At 43.7% G+C, this 15,285-nt stretch overlaps 1 protein-coding gene across 1 annotated transcript in view; it reads left to right on the top strand.

The window, feature by feature from the left end:
- Nucleotides 1-14,878, top strand: part of COL22A1 (collagen type XXII alpha 1 chain) — a 219,428-nt gene extending 204,550 nt beyond the window's left edge. The window contains exons 55-64 of the mRNA XM_075705826.1: nt 824-877; nt 2,841-2,894; nt 5,420-5,491; nt 7,303-7,338; nt 7,599-7,643; nt 7,957-8,136; nt 11,673-11,739; nt 13,102-13,284; nt 13,652-13,729; nt 14,691-14,878. Coding sequence (XP_075561941.1) covers nt 824-877; nt 2,841-2,894; nt 5,420-5,491; nt 7,303-7,338; nt 7,599-7,643; nt 7,957-8,136; nt 11,673-11,739; nt 13,102-13,284; nt 13,652-13,729; nt 14,691-14,878 — 957 coding nt within the window. The remainder of the gene's footprint in view (nt 1-823; nt 878-2,840; nt 2,895-5,419; nt 5,492-7,302; nt 7,339-7,598; nt 7,644-7,956; nt 8,137-11,672; nt 11,740-13,101; nt 13,285-13,651; nt 13,730-14,690) is intronic.
- Nucleotides 14,879-15,285: the final 407 nt, after the last annotated feature.

Raw genomic sequence — 15,285 nt, 5'->3', positions numbered from 1 at the left:
TATCTTTGGAAAAGCAGAGAAAGCTGCATTGTTTGAATCCCAGGCTGTGCCGCATAGCCACGGACCTGCTTTCTGTCACCCCTCTCCGAGCAGTGCTTCATGCTGCAGTTCCCACTGGGCCAGGTTCTGTCACACTTCCTCTGCAAAAGCTGTACCTTACTGCGTGCATGGCTCCACTGAAATCTGTGAAATACCTATGGAATAAGACGCTGCTGCTGAGAGGAAAGAGAGATGGTACAAACAGATCCTCTGACATTATTAGTGCCAAATGCAGTCACATCACAAAGCCCTGGGAGAGTGCACCTGATGTGGGATCCTGCAGCAGCTGATGAGCAATGCACCAAGTGGCTGATGTGCCATTGCCATGGGACTTGGGGAAGCAGTTTCTCATTTGCACCCCCTTGTATCACTGGAAAACCGTTGTGCTATAAATGGTACCCTACAAAGTAAAATGGAAGATAGACTTAAGGGAACCCCTCAGAGAAGATAGAAGCAGGTCTTAAGCCTCCCTCAGGAGAGAACAAAGAGGTTAGTTCTTGAGAAATACTGGAGAATCTCTGTCTGTGAGAAATCTAGCTTTAAGATAACCTGATGATAAAGGTTTCTGCCTGTAATCAGACTGCATTTAGTGATAGATGTTTAAAATTCAGAAGGTTGGTCTTCCTCATATATCACTGGAAGCTGGTAGTGAGACTTCTTTAATGCTGTTTCCCCGTAATATGTTAACAGTGTAACTCAGCAGGAACATTTTAAAATGTTTGTTTGCTTGCTTGCCTCCATGTCAGATCTTTCTCACTCACCAGAATACTTTTCTTCATCTCAGGGTGATACTGGTCCTATAGGACCACAGGGCCCTCGAGGACTCAGAGGGCAGCCGGTGAGTTTTCTCTCCTGACAAGCCATTTCTGGAGGTACATTGTGTATAGTGGGAATGTCCTGCGGTCCAGAACTCTGTTTTGGGAGAAGACTCTTAAGCAAGATTCAGGTGATGTTTGATTAAAACACTTTTCCTACTTTGAGAACGACAAATGAGAATGATATTGCCAGAAACTGATGAAGCCTTACAATAGTGCAGTGGAGTGATGGTTGCTGACTTGGTGGGAGGAATAGTTTCATGTATTCTGCAGGGACTGCAGTGTCAGAAGGGCTCATATGCCAGTCCTGTCTCTGGCATCTCACTTGCTTCTTACATGGCCTCAGTTTTCAAAGGCAGACGCTAATTACAGGTGCCCAGTTTGAGATATGTGGGGTACAGCTGTGATACTATTAATTTTTGTCATGCTCTCTGTAATTTTTTCTGAAAAAAAAGTGCATAATTTTAGGAAGAGGTCTGTTTAATTGAACACCTGTAGAGTTTTATTACAACTTGAGTGGAGAAATGCCAATTGAGTTGACATTTCAGAAAGTGTCATTTGGGATGGCTGAGAAATTACTTTTATTAATTTCAGGGGGTTTTCATTCTCTCTTAAAAATCAACCATTTCCAAATTTGAATGCAGGTCTCTGTTGCTGAACCTAGGCATGTCTTTAATATGTTGCAATGAGTGATTTCTTTTCCTTCTTGGAAAACCTGCTAGTGAAACAGATTCTACAACACGTTCCATAATCAGGGCAAAATGCTGATTCAGCCAGCAATGCCAGGAGCTGGAGCGGCAGGTCCCTCTGAGCAGAGAGGGTAGGGGTTTAAATTAGACTGCAGGAACATATGGAGAGCTCCTCTGTCTACCTTGTAATTTATCTCATTATTCCTGTACTGCTGGCATTACTCACTAACGTGTCATGCCCCTGCACAACACTAGCAATGAATAAAAAGACTTGAGGAGACAGAAATTATCATAACTGCAGGCCACATTCTTTTGGAGAAGAGATACTTGAGGTTTTGTATGTTGGAGGGCAAAGTATCAGTTTCTGTTGTTCTTCCTCTGCTTTGTTTCTTCTGTAATAAGGACGGTGAGGCATCATTTTGAATATTGCCAGTAAAAGGGCTGGTCTTTTTGGTCAAATCCAATGCAGGGAAAAACATCTCTGCATGGTGAATTGGGAGGAGAGAGTAGCAGGGTGTAGAACTTCATCTCACCAAACTTTAGTCAGTGTAGATGGTCAGCTCAGCTACTTTGATAAGGAATGATAGGAAACAGGTCCTTTTAAAGGATGATTTGGCTCATTCTGAGTTGTCTGGTGTCAGGCAAATATCAAATGCCTCAAGGCTTTAGGACAAGTGTTTCTCTCCATTCCCCCAAAAAGAGGAATTCTGAGATGATTAAAAAATAGATGCCTTGCCTCTTGACCCTGATTCAGATGATAGCTCTGAGAAGAGGATGGTAGGCAGTAATTTGCAGGACCTACCTCAGTCACTGGAGAGAGGAAGTTTTCTAACACAGGAGGGTGTGGGGGGATCTGGAGATATCTACCAGCTCATGCAGAGCACTTTAACATTGATCAGTAAGTTGCCAAGACGTGCTTCAAACATGGACTAAAGGGGCTTGTCTGAACACTGGTGACTTGGAGCAGCCATAGTAGATGGCTCCATCTGTCCAGGAGGATGCTGCATATGATAGGGATAAGGGTGAAGAAAAGGAAGAGGAGGAGTGCTGGTTTGGTCCTCTTCGGACTAGGGGATTTGGGTCCACATCTCTCAGTTTTTGTCCTGAGATGGGGTCAGCTGTGCAATCAAGGATGCAGGAGTTGTGGGGTCAACTGGAAATAAGAGATCCTTACTCTGCAGTCTGCCACAAGAGGAGGTTGGACAATGCTAAAGAAATCCCTGCTGGTGTAGCAGTAGGGTGGATATTTTTAATTGTAGTATATGTTACTTCACTAACCTTTTTCCTTCTGACATAGGGCAAGAATGGATTGCCTGGATCTGCAGGAGAACCTGGACCAGCAGGTAACCCAGTAAGTACCACAAAGGGAAACTCGTGCAGCAAGGAGTTATGTCAAGGAGAGGTGACTGATGAAGTATAGATGGAGTCGATTATGTGTAGCTGCTTACTGTCCCTGAAGTTGCCATGTCTGAAGATAGGTGATCTGAAAATCATTGGCTAGCCACGACATCGAAGGGGGTTTGGCTATGTTCCTGGAATTGAGCTGCTAGCTGGGTGATCATTTTTCCTAGCAAAAGTTAAGTGTTCACAGAAAAAGGAAATGATTGATTACCTGGTATAGAAAAAAGATTGGCATGCCTCATCTTCACCAGTACATTTAATTTTGCCAAGCAGAGACTGTGCAGCCAGCAGGGAATTGTCACAAGGAAGGAGAGGGCCTCCGGGAGTTGGCAGACTGCCATTGAGGAATAGCAGCAGCAGAAAAATCCCCCCTAGGCACTTGGGGAAAGAGCAGACAATGGGCAGTAAACCAAGATCACGAAGCAGAATGAAGCCCCCAGGGGCCACCCTGTGTGGAAGAACAGCATGGTAATGAAGAGCTGTAAGGAAGACAGTAAGGAGGGGTTTGGGGTTTTTTATGTTTTTTTTTTTCTCTGTTCTGCTGCTGAAAATTGTTCAGGATTCAGCAAATCCATGCAAATGTACCTTTGTGTCCAGTAGCACCTATTGCAATGCAGGGCTCTTCCCTCTCTTTGTCCACCTAGACATTACAGCTTGCTGGGCTGTTACATTCAAATAGAAACAAAGGCAGAGCAGGAGAATCTGAAAAACTGCAGCAGGACCGCACTCTTTGTGGCCCTTGCAATGCCATAAAGAAACCTCAGCCTCATGGCAGGCTTGTGCCCTGAGCACGTATTGCTTTGCTGCAGGGATGTCTCCTCCTAAGTGGTCTCAGTGAAGCAAGCAACACCTTTCTGCATGGGGACGTGATAACTCGCAGATTACAGGTGGGGTAGGAGTAGCGCAGTCTCGCGGCCTTTCTGCAGCTAAGAATTAGTGCTGCTGCTTTTTTCTCCTTGACGTAACTTCTTCTTACCTTCCTGGGACCATTGCCATTGCTTCTTACCCCGTGGATCCCCACTGTTGGCTTTTTCAACCTTCATTTATTTTTCTCATCGTGCCCACCCCTGTTCCCAATTCCTGTTACTGCTTTTTGGCTTTCTGGGTTTTCACCAGGTCACTGTGACTTTGGGATGCCCTGTGAGGGCAATAACCCAAATGGGGGTTATTTTTTAATCGTCATCATGTTATCACATTACCTAGACAGTCAGTTAGTGACCCAGGGACCCACCATGCAGCTTGCTGCACAGAGAACTACAGCAGTCTGCTCCAGAGGATTTACAGTCCAAAAATAACATAAGACATTGAAAAAGGATAAAGTCAATGAGACAGTGTTGGTCAGCAGAACAGACAATCATCTCATCATATCCTCCTCTGTCATTAAAATGAATCCCCTCCCTTTCATAAAGGTTAGTATGGGAAGTATTTCCTTGTGTGATACACAAGTCCATTTATTTCCAACCTTGTCTGGAAATGCACTAATTTCCTTCACAATGTGGTGTGACAAGCTGATATATTTCTATTTTGAAAAAAAGGAGAAGCGAGAAAAGTTATCATGGCAATAAAGGTTTCTTTTCCACCTTCACCGTTGCTGACCTGCAATCACAAAGTAAAACCTGCCAGGAGCCTTCTCCTTTTGCATCTGCTGTTTGCCAGTGCCCATCCCGCTTCACAGTGCTCATGCTTAAGCCTGCACACAGCAATGCAGCCCAGCCCCTGAAACCTCCAGGGCTGACTGCATACCCGAAAGCCATGTGCTTTGTGCCTGTCAGGTTTGTTGGTGCTTGCTTCACACAAGACGGGCTTAAAATGAAGACAAGTTTACTGTAAGAAGAAAAAGGGATGTGTTCTGAATTAGAAGGTAGGGGACAAAGTGTGAAAGAAAAGGTTAAAATAAGAGTGAAAAAAAAAATCAGAAGTGTACATGAAATGGCTCTGTATCATGAACTGCCATTTAAGCTGCAAGAAATCTGTAAGAAAAATATGTAAGAAAAAGGGATAGTCTGGCAGAATATCACAAGAGGTAAATAAAAGGAAGACTTTTTTTTAAATTGAATCTGGAAATAAAGGCAAAAGAGCAACTCGGTAGCTGTCTGTTGATTGTATTCTCAGATTCGAGCAGTACGACCATCTGCAATGTTTCCCTGTCATCGCACATCACAGCGTTTCCACTCCGCAACACCACCTCATAAACCATGCAGCGCCAGAATAACCACTCAACATACCTCCTGTCACTTCCATAATTGTCACTTCCTTTTCATCTTTTTACAGGAACCCCACATAGCTTATTAATAATGCAAATATGGTGTTTGCAATCTGCTTTTCTAAATGACTTTGTTCTTCCTTTCCTTGTCAGTTTTGGGAGTCCTGCTGCTACAGTGAAATTTCCCAGTTCCAATGTATCTGTAAATGCATGCTCTGGAAAAGAGATGTTGGAGAAAGGGCTGCTAGTGTCTGTCTCATTTCTGTCCTAAGGGTCCTAAAGGAAATAAAGGAGAAAACGGCAGCCCAGGACTCCCTGGCTTCATAGGACCCCGAGGACCACCTGTAAGTATGTCTGGGGATGGATTAGACCCACTGATGGCCTGCTTTTAAATGTTGGACTGATGAAGGTGGAACATAGTCATCTTTAAATTGGGTAAAAAACATAGGCAGGAGATCTGACACATCCAGAAACCAAAATCTTTACTTCTAAAGGAAACTGGACTGCAAAAATAGCATTTTTCTTATGGACCAACATCCATAATCTCATTTACTGAGCTGGTACCTGTTGGTCAGCCCTGGTTATGTGCACATTAATCAAGCTGGTTCAACAGTCTTCTTAATATGGGTATGGGGTATTTAAGTTACTCAGACTATATCTCTGCATGGACCCCAGAAGGGCTAAATAGGGAAATTTTAAGTGCTGATAATAATATAGATATTTTACCAGCAACAGAGGTACACTGCAATTAAAGCATTCGTATATCTCCCAAAGTGAGCTAAAATAATACCTATACACATGAAAATATCACAGCCTTGAAATCCGATACTTTTAGCCCTTCCAAGGCCAGTAAAATATGTTACATTCCACTGGAAGAATGGAAAAAGTGAACGTTAGGTAAATAATTTTGTTTCTAGCTCTGTTGTGACTTAAAATGAGATTTAAAAGGTTTTCATATGAATCTAACAGAGCTCAATCTTCCACAGGATGATTCTTTTTTTCTTCTTTTTTTTTTTTATGATTGGAAAGGGAGTTTCATGATGAAAAGAGGAGAAAGAAATATTTCTCTGGAAAATTAATTTCAAGTAGCAAACGTGGTGGCCATTTAAAACTGAAGTGGCCCTAAGGAATACTCGAGTGAGTCTGATGCTGCCTAATTTGGAGCTGATGTGATCACACATCTGTGATTAGTTACATTGCTCATGCATACATGCATGTATGCTAGGACTGTCAAAGTTGTTATATGTGTTTCCAGGTTATGGGAAAAAGACCACCTGCATGCACACATTATAGATGATCATGTGTGTGGATTGTAAATGAACTGTAAAGATGAATTTTTCCATTCATGATATGGGAAAGTGGGCAGAATTTTAGCAATAATGAGTTTAATGTTTGCTTTGCTTTATCAGTGCACTTCAGGACTGCAGTGACTTTTTTTTCACTGAAATGCTAAAATGCAAAGACGGTGTTGCCTAATTATCACATTATAAATGCAGAGTATAGAAAAAAAATCCTAATAGGGTGCTTGTTTACATTGCCATTATTTGATATTGGGGTTGGACTAGATGACCTTTAATGGTCCCTTTCCAGCCCAAACCATTCCATGATTCTATGATGTAGTTCTGAAACACAGACAAGCTTTCAGGCTCAAACTTGCTTTATCGCTGGCTCTGTATCCATTATCTCAGCTGGTGTAATACAGAATGCTACCTCTTCTTACAAAATTTCCTTCATTTACATCTTTAGATGGTTACGGCTGTAACATTGGCACTGCTTAAGCTAAACCAGTCCAAATAAAGTGTATCAAGCTTTGTGAAACATCTGTAAGAAAAAGGAATAAATGGTATTGAAAACAGGAACACACTTTCAACAAAACATCTGCACTGATCTCAGCTGATTCGGTAGAAATTACTTCCTTTTATTTACAAACGTTTACACAGTATGCAGCTTTACTAAAAAAATGCTTTCTAAATAGAAGGATGTGTCTTTCCAGGAGTGACCTATAGCAGTAGGATACAGATAAATCATCCAAACCTGCTGCTGTGTAGCAGAAAACTTGGGCTCTAAACAGAAAGCAGGACTTGTGGTTATTAGGTAGGGTCTTTCTTCCAACTCCTTGCAGTGTGGTGCTAAATTCACTCTCTGTATCTCTCAGGGAGAACCAGGAGAGAAAGGTCCTCCCGGAAAAGAGGTAAGTTAAATTCCCACTTGTTTCAAAGTAGGGCTGGTGTCTTGGGAAAAAAACATCAAGGATGCTACCTGTGTTGCAAAAAATTGATGTTTTTCTTGATTTGCTGATATTTGAGAGCAAACAGGGAGCTCTCAGGAATCTGTGGGACTGACAGGAAAATAAATTTTCCCTAGGTCATAAGAATCATTGCAAAGGCATGCGCTTTATTATTTACTGTTATTATGGATAGTTCTTTCATGCTCGCCCTTACTTTGTTGCAGGGTGCACCAGGGAAACCAGGTGAAATTGGCTCCAAAGGCGAGAGGGTAGGTTGGAGAATATTATTATTTATTTCATTACATTGAAATAAAGAGAGCTATTTTGAATTAGGGGCCAAGGAAGGGGTCATTCAAGAGTGAAGCACAGCCTGTAGAGATCTGCCATGCTCCCCACCCTCCCTTTAATCATTCTCCATCAGTAATAACTTGTAATAATAACAACTTGTAATAAAATGCATTTGTAATGCACCAGACATTGTATTCAGTAACTTTGCCACCTCAGCTGTTTGCATTTCACTGTCCTTGGAAATCAGAAGTTTGCCTCTTATTTTGTGGTGGTAATGTTGTTTTTTTCACTTAGGGAGAGCCTGGCATCAAAGGTGAAAAAGGCCCTCAAGGAGAAAAGGGCCCTCCAGGTGATCCTGGGATACCTGGTCATAAAGGCCATCCAGGACTGATGGGTCCCCATGGACCCCCAGGAGACACTGGACAAGTTGGACCTCCTGGTCCTCCAGGACAGCCAGGATTTCCAGGACCAAGGGTAAGACTGCCAGAGAAGTTCTTGGTACAGTAATTTTACTGCCACAGTGTGTGATCAGAAAAGTACCTAAGATAACAGGAAGGCTGATAGAAACCAGAGCAAGTGTGTGTTATAATGGGGAGGCACTGTTTTTATCTCCTGATATATGAAAAAGAGAACTATAGCGTATCTCAGGGACGTGTTGTGGGGGTGTTGGATTGAACTTCAGGAGAGCTGAGCAATCCAGACCTACAGCCAGGGTGGCCAGGCCTTGACACCTAATACCCCTAAAAGCCTAAATCAGGTCATGTGACTATGGCCATGGGTCTGGAGTCTGAAAAAGCTTCTTTCTATAAGGGTGTTAATGTGTAGCATTTCATACAGAGGTCTTACGCCTTCTGCTGCTGCTGGTTGTTATGAGAGACAAAATGCTGAGCCGTGGAAAGGTCACTGCTCTATTCCTGGAAATCCTGGAGTCAGCTCATCAGAATTCATGAAATCCTACTTTTGTTTAATATTCTCTCTCTTTTTTTTTTTTCTTTTTTTCCCCTAACGGGAAACAATCTCTCTACTGAGTGTGCCTGAGGGTAATGTATGTAGAAGAATGAGAAAAACTACCAACACTAGTGAAGCTGCTATGCCCATCCTGAGGGTGAATTTGATATTACCTCAGAGGGGAATAAACAGTGAAATAATCTCTGATATAAAAGCTGGGTGAATTTTAGACAAAGCATTTCTTTGTGTGTCTCAAGAACACAGAGATTTGATGAAATCCAATGATGATTATGGATACTTAATGCAACTAATAGGGTTAAAGTTTGAAAACATAATTTGTAAGCCTTCAAAGTATGTTCCACAGTCATGTTTACTTACTGAGATATTCACTAAGATCCATCACAAATGGTTAGTACTTAATGACAAAATTCTTTCTTTTGTCACCAACAAACACATCTTTTTCTCATGCAAAATTTGTATTGGGAAGAAGGCAGCAAATAGACCAACTCTGTACTTACCAGCAATGTTGTTGGTTAAAATTGAAATGTCTCTTAGCTATTTAATAAAATCTACATTTCTTAATGAAGAGTAACTTCAGATTCAGAAGACCTCATGAGGTTTTTATGAACATAGAGGACACAGGCATCCTTGTACGTTGAAAGGATTGGTGTGAGGGAAAAGCAATACTTTCATGCAAATAGCTCATACACAAAAGTATGCAGTCTTTAGGCTGACCAGAAGTATTTTCAAAACTGGCAGAAATACAAAGAATAATTTTAGCCAAAGAATGGAAAGTGTATTTCAAGTGAAACATCTCACTTTATGATTTACAAAGGAAAACATTTGATCTTGCTGGTTCAAAATGGTTTATTCTTTAAATATAGCTACATTTTTCCTTTTGAGTTTATGCAAAGACAAGAGTCTGGTTACCCTAAAACCACTTTTTTATTTTCTTGGAAAGCCAAAACCTAAAAAATTCTCCTTCCACCTACCAAAAATGCTTTCATCATTTTTTTTCAGTTGCATCATCCAGACTTACTGTTCACATAGCTTTGAGTTTTGACAGCTATTACAGCTGTTCAACAGCAACGTCGCACAAAAGAGCTGAGAGAGGGGATGAAAGATACTGTCCCTTGGCTGGGTAGGGGACCAAGGCCAGGCAGCCACATCCCCTGTCTCTCTTCAACAGCCTGAAATCAGGCAGAACCTTGTACTCATTTGGAAGAATGGGCATCGTATGTGTAAACTGGCTTCTGTTCCTCAAGATGAGGCCTGTTGGCAGGCAGTGCATTCAGTATCAGTGTTTATAGCAAGTCTAGGTACCCACCTTAGGTACCCTGGGGCCACGCATGCTTCTTTCTGCAAGGAAAGGTGCAATGCTGGAAAAGGAGGTAGGCTTTCCACTATGATCTAGTAGGGCAGAGGATGTGTCCTGATTCGATTTCTACTACTTCTCCTATGAGTGTATACGAGATTTTCTCTAAGAAGGAGGTAGGGACAGTGGCCCAACTATGCCCTCTGACCAGGTTCCCTGTTTACACTGTTGAGCCCGTGGCTTGCCAGCAGGTTGGGAATTGTGGATGTTTTGAGTCCCTTTACATTATTCTTTCAGGCAGTCCCTGCAGCCCTGTGTATGCTGTGGGTGATGAAATGCCACCCCCTAAACCCTTTGTGGAGGGTTTAATAGAATCATAGAATCATAGAATGCTTTGGGTTGGAAGGGACCTTTAGAGGTCATCTAGCCCAACCCCCTGCAGTGAGCAGGGACAGCTTTAACCAGATCAGGTTGCTCAGAGCCCCGTCCAACCTGACCTTGAATGTTGCCAGGGATGGGGCCTCTACCACCTCTCTGGGCAACCTGTTCCAGTGCTTCACCACCCTCATTGTAAAAAATTTCTTTCTTATGTTTAGTCTAAATCTATTCTTCTTTAGTTTAAATCCATTATTCCTTGTCCTGTCACAACAGGCCTTGCTAAAACGATTGTCCCCATCCTTCCTGTAGGCCCCCTTTAAGTACTGGAAGGTCTCAATAAGGTCTCCTCGCAGCCTTCTCTTCTCCAGGCTGAACAACCCCAACTCTCTCAGCCTGGCCTCATAGGAGACGTGCTCCAGCCCTCGGATCATTTTGGTGGCCTCCTCTGGACCCGCTCCAAAAGGTCCATGTCCTTCTTGTGCTGAGGGCCCCAGAGCTGGACGCAGTACTCCAGATGAGGTCTTACCAGAGCAGAGTAGAGAGGCAGAATCACCTCCCTCAACCTGCTGGCCACACTTCTTCTGATGCAGCCCAGTATTCAGTTGGCTTTCTGGGCTGCAAGCGCACATTGTTGGCTCATGTCCAGCTTTTCATCTACCAGTACCCCCAAGTCCTTCTCCACAGGGCTGCTCTCAATCCCTTCCTCACCCAGCCTGTATTGATATCGGGGGTTGCCCGATCGGGGGGTCCCAGGTGCAGGACCTTGCACTTGGCCTTGTTGAACCTCATGAGGCCCACCTCTCCAGCTTGTCCAGGTCCCTCTGGATGACATCTCATCCTCCTGGCATGTCAACCACCCCACTCAGCTTGGTGTCATCTGCAAACTTGCTGAGGGTGCACTCAATCCCACTGTCTATGTCATTGATGAAGATGTTAAACAGCACCAGTCCCAGTATGGACCCCGCAGGGACCCCACTTGTCACTGGTCTCCATGTGGACATCGAGCCATTGACCACGACCCTCTGGATGCGACCATCCAGCCAATTCCTTATCCACCGAACAGTCAAATCCATATCTCCCCAATTTAGAGAGAAGGATGTTGTGGGGGACTGTGTCAAATGCTTTACAGAAATCGAAGTAGATGACATCCATTGCTTTTCCCTTGTCCACTGATGCAGTCACTCCTTCATAGAAAGCCACTAGGTTGGTCAGGCAGGACTTGCCCTTGGTGAATCCATGCTGGCTGTCTCAAATCACCTCCCTGTCTTCCATGTGCTTGATCATAGCTTCTAGGCGGATCTGTTCCATGATCTACATCCCCTGGCTGTGATTATTGTGTCTTGTTATTGCTGTGATTATTACTCTCTAGGGGGAACCCCCATCTCTAGAGACATTGAGAAGGCTCATCCAAGAGGAGTTAGCCAAGCAGCTAGATGGTAAGTAATCAGCTCTGGGAAGCCAGAAGATATTTCTGAGAGTATGAAAGATACTTTCCATAGTTGAACCTCTCCTGCTTATGGAATGCCATGTTGCAACAAGCCTGCCTGGAAGGAGGAATGTGTAAAATGAAATGTGCTTAGCAAGCTTTACCATTCCCCAAGCTTGATTTTCCCAGCAATAGCAGAGGGGCTTTCTGTCTTCTTGAACACAAGGCCATTGCCTGTGCTAAGCACCTCATGGATTTTGCTACCAAAACAGCTTTGCTGCAGACTTGTTCCTGCAGATGCCTGAGCTGAGATGGTGGGACAAGAGAAGATACCAATTTGAACAGATTAATTTGGGGCCCTGGAAGAGAAAGTAATCAGAGTAGGACATAAACTTTCTTTTGAAGTCCCAGCTGGAGGAGAAATGTTCCCGATTTCTGGCTGTGGCATTTGATACTCATCAGTATGAGAAGAGGGGGTGGAATGGATGTGGGCTGCTGATTCTCTCAAAGTACATGAATTGCAGACCACTACTGACCCCATCTACAGTAAAATGCAGAGCTGTAGTGCTTCTTCTCAGACAGCTATTGGTGCAGCTGACATATAGGTGCAGGCATTTTCCTTCATTCTAAAGATCATGGTTCAATGGAGTGATTTATTTGAAGGATTTCACACTCTCAGACTTCAAATTCCATGCCAATCTAAAAGCATTCAAGATTTTGGATCAATGAGGAGAAGGCAGAAAGCCCTTCTCCCTCTGTGCTGTAGGATGTTTTTGTGATGTTGATTATGTCTTAAGAGCTCTCTAGGCTGTTCAGGGTCTTAATATGGAAGTGGCAAGCAATGTGACTGCTTAGAAATTGGAGAATATGCTGACACAGGGAGCTGTCTTAGTTATAGTTTCTGACTTCACAGCCAGAGATGGATACATTAGCTTTAACTCCACATGTGTAACAGCCCAGAACAAGAGAAGTAAGCTTTGTCCCTACAGAGCAGCCATGTAACATCTCGCTCTATGTAGCGGAAGCAGTGGAAATAGGCTCTTCTTTTCAGAGCAGCAATGATTCCAGTTTGACAGAAATCAACCAGGTGTACAGCTAAAGAAAAGGACATCTCAGATCCTTGGTGGACAAGGAGCAGAGGATGAGAGAAGTATTTAGGATTAAGTATGAAATTAATGAGAAGTTTAAAGCTACTGAGAAATGAGGTTTAAATAATTTAGAGAGGGTCAGGGAGGCACAATCATGGCTTACGGGGAAGGATTGCATGAGGACAACAAATGGGTGGCCCTGAAAAATTGATCTGTGACAATACTTGGACTTTACTGGAGCACTGACTTTCTAGTCTAACAATCCTATTTCTCTCTCTTCACAGCAAGGTTAGCCTATCTCCTGGCTGAGATACAGCCTGCACATGTAAAAGCGTCCCATGGCAGACCAGGACCTCCTGGTCCCCCTGGGAAGGAAGGACTCCCAGGAAGAACTGGCCCTCCGGGAGAGCCTGGCCGGCCTGGACAGACTGGGTCTGAAGGGCCACCTGGACCGGTTGGTCCCAAAGGTGAGTGACACTTGGTGTGTTTGGGCAGTCCGATAAAGGGATGTGTCCACCACACTTTGGCACCCACCTCTCCTGTTAGTAGTATCTAAGTGGTCCTCAAAATGCGTGTGTTAGAAGCAGCCTCAGTCTGTTGAACCAGAGGTTGTGAATGTGACCAGCAGTTGCTGGTGTGTTCCACCTCTGGCCAGAACTGGAGTGGTGTGAGTCTTCATTCCCACTTAAGGTCCCATCTCAGAGGATTGGCTACAATTAGGAACTATTTTTAGCAAATATAAGTCCTTCAGTGTGGACAGAAGACCTATGGTAGTATTCTTCAGTACCGTAGATCAAGCTCATCAGTTCATTATTTTTCTTTCCCTCCCCACAGGAGAAAGAGGAGCAAAGGGTGAAAAAGGAGACACTGGCGTAGGCCAACGAGGCGAAATAGGTCCTCCAGGAATTCCAGGTGTGTTTATTAAGAACACCCCACAAAACACATCACTCGGAACCGCTACAAGGACACAGGTCTCTGCCATATTTAGACAGAGGATCGGAATAACGTAAATACAGCATACACAAGTTCTGCAGAAAGTGGCCCAAAAGGAGGAAATATATCACTAGCATCATATCTGGCCACCTTTGTTTCCTCAGCCTGATTGACAGGTATAATGATCCATCTCAGTAACAGCCAGGCTAACTGACCTTTGGGACGAATCCAAAGTGAAGCTTTAATTACTAGATACACTGTGAAGTGTCCTGTCTGCCCTTGCCAGAATCTTGTTGTGACCAAGCTGAACCCAGATATCCAGGCAGCTTCAGATGGTATAAAAAGTCACATCCAACACCTGTGCCTCAGGCATAGAGCTCATGCTTTACCTTTGCTGACAAAGAAGCAGCAAATATATTTTGTTTCTAATTTGAAATTAGGAGCCATTGATCTGTTTTGCCTTCACCCTGCTTTGTTGGGGAAGGAAACTATGGGAAGCCTTCATAACTCCATGGACTGCATTTGGCATACTGGCCCTGTATTGCCTTACAATAACAACAGACACACTATGCTCTGCATCAATGAGTTATGTCCCAAAGTTGGCTCTTGCCTCAAGCTTTCCCATCCTCACCTCCTCTCTATGAGGACTATATGTCATTAAGTTGGCTAGTGCAGCTGCGCAACTTCAATGTGGTGTTAGAGCATGAGCAGCCACAGCAGAGTTGTACAGCCCGAGGATGCCATAGGGGGTGGAAATATTTCTTTCAGAGGAGACACACTTGTCACATCCTTGTAGATACATGCTAGCCAGACCCAAATCTGTGGAAGCTGATGTCTGCATCCCAGTTTGGCAGCAAAGCCATCTCGTGTGATGTTACACTGCTGAGTACTGCACCCTGGGGGTGTCACTGACCAAGGGCATTTTTTTTTTTTATTTTAGGACTCCCAGGGGAGCCTGGCTATGCCAAAGATGGGATGCCAGGACCACCCGGCCCTCAAGGCGAAGCTGGTGTGCCTGGCCTCACGGGGCCACAGGGACCTCCCGGAGCCAATGGACAGTGTGACCCCACTCAGTGTGCTTACTATGCAAGCCTGGCTGCCAGACCTGCCAACGTCAAGGGGCCCTAGCATGCAGGGATTATCCCCAGACTTGTTTTTAAAACTTGAATTCATCACGCCTGCCAAGAGGTCTCAGATGTCTTCAACTGTTTCTTTCGTGGGAGGCCTTCTAAAGCCAACAAATGCTGCCGGTCGGTCAGATTATTTTTATGAATTATAATTATTATTGTTATTACCTTTGATGTGATATGTGAATTTGTTTTTGTTTTCTCTAACATCAGGGCATATTACAACATATTAAAAATAAGTGGTTTTTTCCTCTTTTGAAGAGCATACAGTATTGATGCATTGTGTAGCTGTTTATGCAAAACCATTCCGATGCCAAAATTTTTGCCTGTTATCTGGTTAATTCTTTCCAAAGCTTTACCCCTCACCCTTGAAACTGAAATAAAACCCTGCACTGTGCAGCCCGGGGC

Source organism: Pelecanus crispus, chromosome 2 (genome assembly GCF_030463565.1).
Source record: "Pelecanus crispus isolate bPelCri1 chromosome 2, bPelCri1.pri, whole genome shotgun sequence".
Taxonomy (NCBI): domain Eukaryota; kingdom Metazoa; phylum Chordata; class Aves; order Pelecaniformes; family Pelecanidae; genus Pelecanus; species Pelecanus crispus.
This window is presented reverse-complemented; position numbering and strand designations above follow the sequence as displayed.